The 13,850-nt window shown below is 49.1% G+C and overlaps 1 protein-coding gene across 4 annotated transcripts in view; it reads left to right on the top strand.

Annotated features, from left to right (window-relative positions):
• The window catches only part of Arhgap28 (Rho GTPase activating protein 28), a 113,706-nt gene that overhangs the window by 52,525 nt on the left and 47,331 nt on the right, over positions 1-13,850 (top strand). For all 4 annotated transcript variants that reach the window (XM_013516584.1, XM_013516601.1, XM_013516633.1 and 1 more), the window contains exons 4-5: positions 4,368-4,460; positions 11,143-11,232. In XM_013516584.1, coding sequence (XP_013372038.1) covers positions 4,368-4,460; positions 11,143-11,232 — 183 coding nt within the window. The remainder of the gene's footprint in view (positions 1-4,367; positions 4,461-11,142; positions 11,233-13,850) is intronic.

The raw sequence follows: 13,850 nt of genomic DNA, 5'->3' as shown, positions 1-13,850 counted from the left end.
GAAGGTGGCGGGGCCAGCGGGGAAGTCGAGTCAGCTGGCACCGTGAGCAGCCCTGAGCTGCCGACCTCGCCGCTCACCTTTTCTCACTGGGCCATATTTCTGCTGGAGGCCTAGCTCCTTGTCATTCTGTCACGGTGGCAGCAGGAGGCCTCGAGTTTGGGACTTTTCTCAGTGCAGCGTTCTTACACAGGAGACAGGACCAAAGCGTTTGGTCCCCGCTGCCTTCCCAGTGGTCCTTGCAGTGGGCACTGCCTGGCCCCACAGCCTGAAGAGGGGGCAGCTTTCACAGCATGGATTCCAGAGCCATGCCCTCCCCTGACTCAGCCTCCTAGGGTGACTGCCTCTGCCTCACCCAATTGGTGTGAATAGATGCCACCAATGGGAAGAGGTTGGTGGGACACACAGCCCACTGCCCCGGACACAGCCAGCCAGGAGCAGAGAACAGCCAGGGCTGCAGGCTCTGTGGTATCAAGGCACTGGGCCCTCCCCTGCCCGACTCCCGCAGAGGGAGTGATTGGCTTGAATGGAGAGTGCCACAAGCTGCCAGGGACCAAAACCCGCTCGTGAGGGCCAAGCAGGAGCTGCATGCGTCTCAGGCACGGAGGGGACCCCACCAATGGGAGCGGAGTGGGGAGGAGGACGCACACCAGCGTGAGTGTACCACCACACCTAGCTCACGATCAGCCCCTGGGTGGGCCTACTGGGAAATGATTTTGCATCAGCTCCACCGGCTTTGTCCTGTGTGCGCTGCCCTCCTGGCCCTTTACTGCAGCGGAGGTGTCAGGGACGTATCCTATCCGCAGCCCCTCCTCAGAGGGAGTCCTTCAGGAGGACCCTGGGCCACCTGGGCCCACTGAGGCAGACTGCAGGGTGGCCTGCATTCTCCTCTCCTGTACCTTCCTGCCCCACACTCCTCGGCCACCGCCTTCCAACAACTTCTGTGTGAGCCACGGTCGGTCCAGCGCCTCTGACAGTTAGTCCAGGGGCCAGCTGGTATCACACCCCTGTGCCGCCCTCCAGCCACACCCTGTGCTGTGTGGCAGTGTCTAGGATGCAGCAGCCAGAGTGGACACTCCTCACTGGCCGGACCCGTCTGCTAAGCCCACCCCCAGTGGGAAATACCACCCGGAATGCACTGAATCCAGCTCCTGCTCACACACCCTCTCGAGCTGCTCACACACCCAAGGGTCGGGGTCGCTTCTCTCAGGCTCACGGGTAACAGGGAGCTGCCTGGCATCCATGCAGGATTGGACCCACATTGCCAGCTCAGGAGAGGACCCCAACGCAGACTCCCCAGACCCTCTCTCCTGGAGGTGCGTGGCTCTCTGCCGCCCTGAGGCTGAAAATTGTGAGTGGGGCCGTTTCAAGTCTGGGCGTCTGCACAGTTCTTCACGGGAGCAAGGCAAGGGGGTCCAGCCCAGGACAAGGACCACAGCGAACAGTAGAAGCATCTGCCCCGCACGCGCCCGCCACGCACAATGCTGCACTCTGGCAGCCTGTAGCTCCAGAGAGCATTTTGCAAGGAAGATCTCAGAACCCTGAATTCTCCTGTTCAAAAAACACACAAAGCTCATACTGGTCAGTATGAAAATACAAGGCGCTAAATCTGCCTCCTTCTGAAATTTGTGGATATGGGGCCATTTCCTTTTGACTTAGAAGTCTAATGCTCTCTAAATCTTACCTCCTTTATTTATACCCTGCTTTCATTTTTATGTGTCCAGAGCTTTTTAGAATTTTCTTTATTGCCAAGACCTGAAATGTCACCAGGATATGAAATTATGTCTTTTTCCCCCACCATTGTCAGCACTCAGCTTTTTCTTTCTGAAAATGATTCCTTTCATTCTGAAGGAATCCCTCCCATGATTTCTCTGCATTGTCTGCGTTCTTCCTTTCATTGCTTGGATGGAATTTACATATTTCTTGAGTTGTCTTCTGTTTTCCATGTCTTTGTTCTGTGTGCAGGAGATTTTGGGCTTCATCACTTTGCAGATCCCTAATTCTAATTTTTGGCAGGAAGGATTACAGTTTAGCCACTGTTAGGTTTTGATTCAGCTTTTTAAAATGTAATTTACATTTTTAATCATACTGTTCCTTCACCAGAATGCTTCTATTTTCCCTGATTTTCTTTTTTTCTTACAGTTTCTGATTTATGGTTGCAATAGTCACGTTGATCTCTCTGAAATCACTAAATCATGATAAGCTTTCTTAACTGCTTCTGCCAGAACATATATCAATGCATTTCTTTTACACAGTTGTTGACTTTCTCCAGTGGATACTGGTCCTTCATCACTGATTTACATTCACTCCTAGACTGAATCAGTTCATTAATGATGTGCCATCTCTCTGCCATTGTATAGGTATTTTCCCAAAGGACTCCTTCTTGAATGAGAGGGCTGGGCTGACTTTGTGTGCGGAGTTGTGTGTGAGTGGAGGTTAGTTAATAGCACACACCAACGTGCACATGGACAATTTTGGACCATTTGTGTTGCTGTAGCAATGCCAGAGACTCAATAGGCAACGAGTAAAGAGCAGACTTATTTCTCACAGCTCTGAGGCCAGGATGTCCAGTACTGGGGAGGCCAGGCCAGCATTTGGTGAGAGCTTCTGAGCTGTTTCCCCCGTCTTATTTTGGGATTTTGGGGAATCCTGCGGTGGAAGATGGTCCAATCAACTTTTTGAGGGACCTCCTCAAACCACAGCCCGAGCACACACCTTCCACCCCAAGAGGGCGGAGCCAGGGACTTCACTTCTGCCTGCGCCACACAAAGTTGGTGTTTTCCTTGTGTTCCTCATCCATGTCTTTCCCAGAGGTGCGGCGCAATCTGACAGCAAGGTCTGTTTTGGTGCCCAGCCTGACAGCTGCCTGGGATCTTGCCTAAGATCTTGTCCAAGAAGGCAGCATTCCCAGGGCCTCTCCTGGGTCAGGCACGGCTGCCCGCTGTCCCACCCTCAGGGCTGGCAGCAGGTCTGCGCAGCCCCTGCGTGGAGGCGGCACTGAGTGACTGACAGCCGTGCTGGCGGAGCCCTCCTCCTCGGAGGCGTTTGCCGGCTGTGTCCTGTGGTCTCTTTGCTCCTGGACAGCAGTGTCACCCTGTGCTGTCCTTAGGCTGCGGGTGCCTCTGCCATCCTCAGACAGACATTTTCCAGGGCTCCTAATGATTTCTGATCTGTCGTAGGACACGGCTGTGACTCCAGCGCCACTGTGGAGCCTGTTATTAAAAGAGCATCTTCATACTAAGCAATGGGCCCAGTCTCCAGCCCCGTCCAGTTTGCGTCCGCTTCCTCTTGAGCATTGCTTCCACTTAAAAATAGATGTGCGTTGCTCTTACTAGCACAGAAACTTGGCAGGAAAGTTTGAAAATACAGAGAAGAAAGATAAAAAGTAGGTCTTGTGGCACAGTTTATGATTTCAGTAATATCCAGTATGTTTGATTGGTGAAAAATTGCTTCAACCATGGAATATACTATTTGCTTCTAGTTTTGGGAAATGGGCTTATTACAAGTTTATCGCTATATCTTAGCGTTTGTGCACCAGGCCTGCAGTACGGAGTCTCCAAAGGTACTTCTGCGTAATGAAAGTCAGTGCTTTCTCAGAATTCAGTGAATGGGAAAGAATAGTTGATTTGGCCCTAGTCGTTCATGAAGTAATCAATCTAATGTATTTCCAATTTCCCAACTGGAAAAACAACCATTCTTTCTGTGAATGGTAAAATGCTTTCATAAAAGAGGTCCGTTTTAAACTGGCGTGGTTTTAAGAGAAGTCGCATCAGTGGACAGTTACAGGCTTACGGTCCGTATAAAAAGTAGCCCAACATAGGCAGGCGAGGGCTGTATGGCCGCCTTGGCATGCATCTACCGACCTGGCCGTCTTTCCTCTCTGTTCCCCTTCACACAGGAGCTATCGCTGAATAGGTATAGGGTGCCCGGCATCTCAGGCACTGTGTGCATTCCCGGGACGCACACTGACCAGCAAGTTCCATCCACTTCAACAAGAAAATACTCCACCAAGCAAAACTCACTTTTATCTGATCAGATATCACCACTTCAGGGTCACACTGGGACTTTTCAATTACACACAGCATCTTGCAGAAAAACTGTGATAGAGAAAAAGAGAAAAGGAGATTTAGCCAGGCAACCAGCAGCGTCTGCCTGTGAGACCACATCTGCTGTAGTGCATGGCGCTGTAAGAATCGGTACGGTTGTGGGTGACCTGGAAAGCGCGATTGCCAGTACAGGCAGCCAGGAGCCCTATGTACCAGCAAGTTGTGCACAGATCAGTACAAACCCCCACGTAATGTGTAGTGGAGCACACGGTCCCATGTACAAAGATATGCCTACGTTAAAATGGCTTTTCTTTCTTTCGTTAGCCGGATGCTTCTTGTGACAACCATACTACACAATTGGCTGGCGACCAGGAAGAAAAACAGCTACCGGAAGTCTTCCAAACAAGTGGCCCTGTGGTAAGTGGTGGAGGAAGAGCTCAGGGTGGGGTTTGTCCCAGGACAAAAGGCACAACTGGAAAAAGAGCGGTGTAATGAGGGTGGCTGGACAACACAGCTGCCAAGGTACCTGGCTACCTTTATTCACTTTGTAAGGAAAATATTCAGCGGTGAATGAGCCTTATAAGTTCATCTATGATTAACTGCGTGTTCTAGCCTATAAAAATAAATACGCTCTTAGGAACCAAATAATTATGATACCCTTTTGTTATACTTAGTGTCTGTACTTTTTTTACAAAATTCTCATAGGAGTGTTAGCTCCACCAAGTCACAAGTGTGCCTGTTATAGCAGACATCCCTGGGTGTTCTGCTTATCAGTCAGGGGGACATCAGTCACTCGCTGTGGCAGGGCTTCACCTCGGCGTCCAACCCCACACTTCCCCACAGCGCCGCTTACCAGAAGCCTGGGTCAAGCAGGCCGAGGACAACACCCGGCCTCAACCATGGCCCAACGGGAAAAGGCCGTGTTAGTTGTGGCTTACCCAGCGCTTCTGCCCCTTGAGCTTTTACTTGTGGCCCTGTCCTCAGCTATCTTTTCTCTCCTTCGGTAGAATGTATCATGTATTTTTCCACTGTCATATTTCCTTTCCTAACTTCCTCCCAGATTGAGAAAAAGAAACTGGCAATTCTAATAGGTTATCTCCTCCCCGCTGGTGTCACCCTGGGGAGAAAGTTTACTGTGAAGGGTCAGCCGTGGACAGAGCACAGGTGTGGCTACCCGCGCCCAGGTCATTTTTCTTCAGTTTGTAGCGGGTAGTAGAAGTCATTTTCAGAATCTTCTGCATTTGCTTTCATCCGTGGTGAGAGCTGGGTGAACCCACATTACTCCCAGAGTCTCTTGCATGAAGGCCGCTTCGGATTCTTGCCACATTTCCCTACATCTTGTTGCTTCTCCCAGGCTTTAGGAGAAAGAGCCTTGGTCAGCTGGTCTAACTCCCCCTTTTCCCCAGACTGTAATTCCTCTTGTCGACAGAAATAATACCAGAGCTCTTCTTTGGATACTAAACATTCTGTAGACACTTAGACAGATCACCTCTGTCTCTCAGGAATATGCCAGGAGTTTTCCACTGTCAGAATCGTGCTAGGTCTTTCCTTGCCTTTTATAATGGGCTAAAAAGTTGAACAGTTGCTTTTCTAAGGAAGACACAAGGACGTCAAATCATCCCGAGGAAATGTGCCCAGCACATGAATGACTGCAGAAATAAAGCAAAGGAAGTCCCATGGGACCCCCGGGCTCCTGTGGAGTGGCTAATGGGACTCCTAGGGTAGCCAGCAGAGCCAGGGAGCAGAGCAGCTGGCACCGTTGCACACTGGGAGTGCAGCTCGGTTGGTCCACTTTGAAAGATTCTGGACAATTCCTTCAAATGTTATGGATGTGCAGTTGCCGTAAGATCCAGCGTTCCGCCAGCAGGAAACACAACCACATGGCGGCTGTCTCGGTTGTCTAGAGCAGCCTTATTTCTAACAGCCCCAGACTGAAAACCACCCGATGTCCTTGTGCAGGTAAATGGACAAAGGGTGGGGAGTGCGCAGGGGGGGCGGGGGGAGGGGAGGGCAGTACTGAGCCCTCGGGTAGGGCTCAGAATAATTCCACCGTGTGAAGGAAGCCAGACCAAAAAACTCAGTTTATATAAAATGATGGAAGAAGTGGATAAATCCAGAGTGATAGAAAGACCGGTGATTTTGCAGGGCTCTGGGATGGCTGAGGGGGGAGGGAAGGACAGATGCCAAAGGGACATGAGGACATTTCAGGGGATTGCTGGCTTTGTTCGTTATCGTGACCATGGTAGATGTTCCATAGTCGCTGTGTGCTTTAAATATTGCAGCTTCACATGCAGGCAATTGCATGTGGGCTGTATCTTGATAAACATGTTGAAAAGAAGTCCATATAAAGTTTTGCAATTTCATTGTAAATATGCATTCAGCCAGTGTATTTATTTTGCAGTAAGCTACTTGCAGTGAAAGAGTAGCTGCTCACGTATCTCATGCCGCTGAGTCGGGCACCTGTAGCCCTATCTGCAGTCATCGGGGACCTAGCCCACCAATCGCTTTTTATTTAGATAAAAGAAGACGTTGTCCTTATGTTCAGTCAACATAAGTATTCAGTGGAGATGTTAGCTTATTGAAAAGGCAAAGTAATCAATCTAGTTTATTTCCAGCGTCTTCAGTGGAAATCAAATAGCTACGCGTGCTATTGATTCATAACTCACTGCAAAATACAATCACACCATCTGTTAAAAACCCTCACTCACATCTGTGTTTGCTTCCTACGAAAGAAAATCTAAGGAACCATGATTTAAACAAGTAGGAGTTTGTTTTAATCACAAAGTAAAAAACCGATGATGGCTAAACCAAAGCTGGTATGACTGCAGAGGGACGGGCCAGGGGCTCCTCTGGCACAGCCCTGTGACCTTGGCCTTCCTCTGTGCCATCTCTGCACATCTGGCTGCTGGCAGCATGACCCCTGCTGATGACCCTTGCAGGTGCCTGTGCCAGTGGGCTGTTTTTAATATAGAACCTCCTTCTTCCTATAAAACCTGCACAGTGCAATTTCCCACATTTTTCACTGACAGACTGTGATGACTTCGGTGTAGGGCATTATTATGTCTTTCTTTCCTTCTTTTCTTATTTTAGTTTCCAGAACCTCATTCCTTTACAAAGAATCTTCTCAAGGCTTTCTTGTTTACACTCTGCACAAGTTTTTGAATTTTATGAATTTTGAGTTTGGGTCTGGAATGCTGAACTTGCCCATGGATCTGTACACATTTTCTTCACACTTGCCGGCATGCAGTGTGTTCTTTCTGTCTGAGAACGTCTCCTCAATTTCTACACATTTACTTCCATTAAGTCTTCCATTATTTTTTCTTCCCATTTCCGGTGTCCCTTCTCCAACACACATTAAACAGTTACTGTTTTGCTTTAGTTGGCTTCTACTGTTTCCTCATTTTTCTCTTATGTGGTCTGTTTGCCCTGTGTCCTAGGTTTTTCCGTCTTTAAGTTCCAGGTCAGTTATTTGCGCCTCCCTCATGATTGTATTACCATATAGCTTGTCTCACTCTTTTTGTCAGTTTCAGCAAATATAGTCTTATTTCCCAAGAGCAACTTCTTCAGTCTGAGTTACCCATTGTTATGATACTGTGTTCCGATGCAAAGCAGAAATAGGTCTTTCCATCTTTCTGAAGGTAAGAATGAAACTTTTTCAGAAAGCCAATTATTTTCAAATTGAGGCAAAATTTTTAAAGTAATAAACATGTACCTTAGGTGTGCAATTCAAGTAGCTTTTAAAAAAAGATGTTCACCTAGGAAAGCAGAGTCAACCAAAGCACTGAGTAGGTCCACTACCCCAGAAGCTTCTCTCAGGCCCTCATCCATCCTGGGCCTCCCCTGTCTCAGAGCCCACAGCCCTGCTGTGATTTCTAACACTTGGGTTGCTCTCAACTTCCATAAAAGTGGAATTGTAAATAGAAGATGCTCTTTTGTGTCTGTTTCTTTCAGTCATAATCATACCTTCAGGATCCACCTGCCCCATGTCATCCTTTTCCAACCGATAAAGTCCCGTGGTGTACATACGCCACTGATGGTGCCTCTACCCACCGGATGCAGGGCGTTTGGGATGCTGCCCGGTTGGCGCTCTATGCGCAGTGCTCCCAGGCGCTTTCATGTGGTACAAGTGAGGTGTATCCTCGTTCCTCTTTTTAAATTCTTTACTTTTTTATGAAAAAAATAAAACAGTTTCATAATCACGTAACAAGAGAGTAACCATCGTTATTAGACTGTGTATCATTATTGACAAAGTAGTTACTCAGAGTACAAGAGGTAAACCAAAAAGACTCTTACAAAAAAGAAACAGATAATAATACTAATCTTTCTTTGCAACGAACTGAAATAAACTAGTAGTATAAATGAAACTACTTAGCATATATATTGAAATTTTTTTTTTGTCTTTTTGAGATAAGGTCTCGCTATGCAGTTTAGGGTGGCCTAGAGCTCACTTTGTAGCCCAGGCTGGCCTCGATCTCGCAATGATCCTCCTGCCTCAGCCTCCCAAGTACTGGGATTACAGGTGTGTGCCACCATGAAATATTTTTAAAACAATGGAATTTGGGAGAGTGTTTGAACTTCTCCCTATTTCCTATTTATCTCTCTTCTGTTCTGTCGTTTAATTACGTTTCTCAGAAACCACTTGATATTTTAGTGTGTGTCTAACCTTTTTTACTTTGTTATATTCTCAAACTGCGTCCATGTACCTACAAATGCCTGTTTTCCCTTCCTTATGGCAATGTAGTGCTCCACTGTGTATAAATACCGCATTTTCCTTATTCAGTCATCTGTTGATGGGAATATCCAGTGTTTCTAAAATCTAGCTATTGCGAATTGTGCTGCTGTGAACACGCCACCTGAGTCAGATTGTTAGCCCGCAGCCACACCCGGAGCCACCATCCCTGCTCAGCGCAGTGGAGGGTCATTTCACAGGTAAATCCACGGTAACTGATGTGTTTTCAAAAGCTCGGGCATTAAAGAAGAGCCACAGAAATAGATTTTTATACACATCCTGTGCGGAGGACATTGTCAACAAAACCTCGGTCTTCCAGGGTGAGCTCCATGGAAAAACAACAGACACCAAGTAAACATTTTTTGGTATATTCAATATCAAGTGGATACAAATATTTAATGTTTTCCAGTAATTTTCCACATGCAAATATTTTGTGTGGAGAGCACATTCTCTTTTGGCGTGTGTGGCAGTAAATGGTGCCTGGGTAACATGTCCACCTCTGTCATGAGCACCGCCTGGCCCGGAAACCTCACGTGGCTCTCTGGATGGCAGCAGGCGGGAGGAAGAGCTCTGACCCGGAGAGTCAGAGAGCGGTCCCTGGAGCTGTTTCCTGTCCAGCTCCCTGGGGTCCCCGAACCCACCCTTCAGGAAGGATGATGGTTCTGCCCCAGGAGTCCCCGGGCCGGTGCTGTCCGCACGCCTGCGGAGGCCTGCGGCTCCCTAGTCCCCAGAGTGTTCTGCGCACCTGCACTTCGTGGATTTGCTTAGCTGTTTCACCTGGGAAGTCGTGGTGTGTTTCCTGTGCAATTTCTTCCAAAAAGCCAACATTGTTGGTTGTGTGTCCCGTGAGCAGCCTGCACCGCACTTGGTGGTGTGAGGTTTAGGCTGGGACTCGCTCTCCCACTGCAGAGCCAGCCGGGGAGGAAGAGCACTCCCGCCTCTCGCTTGTGGGCAAAGCTGGCTTCGTTTTCTCTTCCTTCTGTGTTGTAGCCGCGGCCTCTGGAGTTCCTTGGCCCTGAGACCCGGTACGCACACGTGTCCCATCCTCCGACTGGAGAATTCTCCCCGTTTTATTTGGATAGAAATGTTCCTAGGAGTATACTTCAGGACAGTCTCCCCCTCTTCCGGGAGGTTCTCCTATTGCAAACATTTCTGAACTGTCTTGTGTCTTTTTCTTACGTCTGCTCATTCTTCAGGCCCTTGTCTTCTCCTAGAAGTTGCCTTAGCTGAAGGTTTTTATCTTACCAGACCAATCCGACTTGCTTTACACCTGGAAATGTCTGTTGTCGGCTATGGAATTCTCTCCTGGTTTCCAATGACTTTTAAAGTTTTTTTCTTTGGAAAAAAAATACATGTTTGTTGCTATTTGTAATGATTTGGGGTAGGAGGGGAAGCAGGTTGATGGCTTCCTATCTTGATTTAAATTTCTTGGGCTAGTTCTTTGGTTATATGTATTTCTTGAATGAAAAGATTTCTGTTCACCTCATAAAGGAGTTTATACCATCTGTAGAAAATTGAGAAAATGTGGTCAAGCAAGATGAAAGACCATAATTTTTCAAAGACAAACTATCAAATGTTTACATAAATATTATATATTCAATTTTGCAATAAATTTCCTTTAGTAATGAAAAACATATTCATGCCTTAATTTCAGTAGAGTCATTATACATGACAGCAAAAAAGAAAAAAGCAAATTCTCTTTCTACAATCTGTTTTATGAGTGGAAAAAGAAAACAACCTGGTACCATGCCCACTGAATTCTGGTCCCCCCGCCCAAAAGAAATCTTGCCATAAAATACACAAACAAGCAGTGAGACAAGACCGCTTAGGTTTGCACCTGGCTGCATGTAGTCAAAAAGTAGGAGTTGTTTACTCTGCTAGAGATGCATAATGCAGGAGGCCTGGGTCTGACGGGCACGGACAGAACCAGGGCTGATCTGAGGACTCTGCCGTCCTCCACCGTCCCTGTGAGCCCTGTGAACCCTGTGTGGAAGAGATGCTGGTGGCTGTAGGCTGCCAGCTGAGGTTCTGTCCTGAGCATGCCTCTGCCAACCCTCCCGTAGGGCAGGAAAGCCTCTTGGTAAGGTGACGTTTCCACCCTGTGTAACACATTTGTCCCGGGTCCCCTCCTCGCTGCCAATGGGCCTGGAAAGCCAGGCTTTCAACTTAGCACCTAGCTCCCTGGAGCTAACCCAAGGTGGCGGTGAGGCGGGGGGAGTTTGTGGCAGGTCAGTATGAGGCCACAGGGATGGCAGGATGCTCCATGCCACATCGCCAGATGTGTGTCAGCATGTGACGGATGTGGTGGGGTGCACAAACGCACTGGAAAGATCACCCCAAACGAGAATGCGCTCTTGTCTCTCCCTGTAGCCGGAGGAGGCGTCTCTCGACAGCCCTGCGCTATGCAATGGGTCCCCGGAGGAGGAAGGGAGCTTCGCAGAGCCCGGGCACAGTTCCGTGGTAAGTCACTGCGCGTGGGCACAGTCTCCTGTCAAGGGACACCTGCAAGTCGGACCCCCGATGTGGGAGGATGTGAGGAAGTGACCTCTTAAACAGAAATGGAAGCAAAATTTGAGCGAGGGTCGCACTGAAACAGGGCTGCCTGGCCCCCTGGCCTCTGAATAATCGGGAAAGCAGAGACTTTGGACTCCGTCTAAAACTCCTGTCAGCCTTGAGAATCCCCACCTGCCCAGTGTCGCTGAGGTGGGCCCCGGCAGGGGACAGGGTGGAGCTCGCCCCAGCAGACAGGCGGGGAGTGCCTCTCTGCAGGCACGGGGGCCACAGACCTCTGCATGGAGGTGGCACTTGGGGTGTCGCTGGGACAGCGGTTTCTCTGTCCTTGCCTGTCCTGCAGCGCGGGTCCGGCCCTCACGTGCCTGGCCCACTCACAGGGTGCCGAGTCATCCAGGGGAGTACCACCGTGCACCCCATCTAAGTTAGCTTTCTCGTGGTGCTTCTGGGCTTTTGGTTCTGGGTTGTGTGTTATGTGATTAGTGTATAAAATGAGTGGGGGACTGACCAGTGAGTAATTCCTTAGTAACTCTGTGGGTTGTGGCATAGATGGGCTGAGGGGGCCAGCTGGGTCTGACTCCCAGCTTCAAATCCAGATTTTATTTCCCCCCCGTAAGACCATGCATTGAAAGAAAATGAGTAAGAGAGTCTCTGTGTAGACCTCCTTTCAAATCCACCTCTTCATTAATGAAAATGAGTCATTCACAGACTCTGGTATAGTTATTGGAAGAAACAGTTCTCCGCATTAGCTGGGCGTGTTGGCACACACTTGTCATCCCAGCACTAGGGAGGCTGAGACAGGAGAATTACCATGAGGTTGAGGCAGGCCTGGGCTAACGGTGAGGTCAGGACCAGTCTAAACTACCTAGCGAGACGCTGTCTCCACCCTCCCCACAAAGGCGTTCCCTGCACCAGAGCCCACACAGCTCTATGTGTCCCTCTGATGAAGGACTCCTGCTCTGAGCCCTTGTCCGGGACCCTTTATTTCCTGCTGCAGCTGGCAGCACGCACACACCTAAGCCTCACCCGCTTGCCTCGGCCTGAGCTCCGCCTCCCTTCCCTCTCTTCATGACCGGCTCTGGGACCTGTGGGTTGTTCACATGCAACCAGTAGCAGAGTATTCCTGCTCCTTCCTTGCAGCCATGTTTGTGGAGCAGAATCTCACGTCCTCAGTCATTGTGAAGTAGCGTCAGCCTCAGCCCCTCTGTCCAGTCCTTGCCCAAGCCACAGGACGTGGACCCAAAATGCAGGTCTTGCCTCAAAGCTGCAGTAGTTCCAGGCCTGTCCTACAGCTCCTGCTGGGGCAGGAGTTCACACACAAGCTCCTTGCTCCTCTTGACGCATCTCAAGTATTCTCTTTTTTTTGTTTTTTTTGTTTTTTTTTGAGACAGGGTCTCGCTATGCAGTTCAGGCTGGCCTTGAGCTCACTTTGTAGCCCATGCTGGCCTCGAACTCGCAGTGATCCTCCTGCCTCAGCCTCCCGAGGGCTGGGATACAGGCATGCACCATCACACCCAGCTTCAAGTATTCTCATGGGGCCAATAGCACGGGACCGGGCCGGGCTCCTGTGTGCCCCAGCAGGAGCTGTAGGACAGTTGATACCAGGCTACGAAGAAAAGGGGGTAGGCGTGTGGGCCTCACTTGTGACTTTCTCCATGGCATTCCCTGTGATCAGTGTCTTATTTCTAATGATCCTGCTGCTGGCTGTGTTTTTTCCATTGATTCATTTTTTGCTGCTAACTTTTCCACACTATCGGCTCGTTCTGCCGTTCATTGAACGAATCCTTATTGAGAACAGATTGTCAACAAATAGGATTGTTGAAAGTTTGAGGGTGTAAAACAGAGAAGGTGATCATGACCGCACTTCCCCTGAGAGCCATGTTGGGTGCGTTTGTTACGCGGAATTCTGTGTTATTTTCCTAGAAACAAGGCCAGCTAATGACATGCAGAGCACTAGAGGGGCCACCTTACGGTGCCAGTCTCAAGCTGGACTCACTTTGGACTCTTTGAGACTCAGAACCCTTTCGTTAGAGATGGTAAACACTTAGCTTCATTGCCACAGCAGCCCACAGGTGCTGGCTTGATCCCTGCTGTACTTGTTCTGAAGCTCTGTGGGCTTCTTACCATGGGCGTGTCTGCCTGAGACCCAGGCTTCCGAGCTCCTCGAGGTGCCAGGTTTCCACAGTTGTAGTGTCCAGGACTGCGACCCCTTGGCCTTCCCACTTGTAAATGTCTCCTGCCAGGATGAATTCCCAGGGATACCTTTGTGTCATGGCTGGGGTTTCCTGTGCCTCAACTACTTGCCCTGTTGGATCTGGTGTCATGGGTGCTGGAAAGTAGACAGCCTAGCTTGTTCTTTCCCAGAAGGGAAAAGTCAAGGCTAGACTTGCCCCGCAGTTATTTTTCCACCTTTAAGCTTTTTTACTTGTTTGAATGCCCACTTCATGATAAGTAAAACCCCCACATGGGCAGGGCCTGTCTCCAGGACTTGTTTTTGAAATCTGTCGGAATCAGCTTACGCCCATCAAAATGGGCATCAGTTTCGCTTCTCTCTTCTTAAAAATGAT

The sequence above is a fragment of the Chinchilla lanigera genome, unplaced genomic scaffold, assembly GCF_000276665.1.
Source record: "Chinchilla lanigera isolate Chin_1 unplaced genomic scaffold, ChiLan1.0 scaffold00001, whole genome shotgun sequence".
Taxonomy (NCBI): domain Eukaryota; kingdom Metazoa; phylum Chordata; class Mammalia; order Rodentia; family Chinchillidae; genus Chinchilla; species Chinchilla lanigera.
Note: the sequence above shows the minus strand (reverse complement) of the source record. Positions and strands in the feature narration are given on the sequence as shown.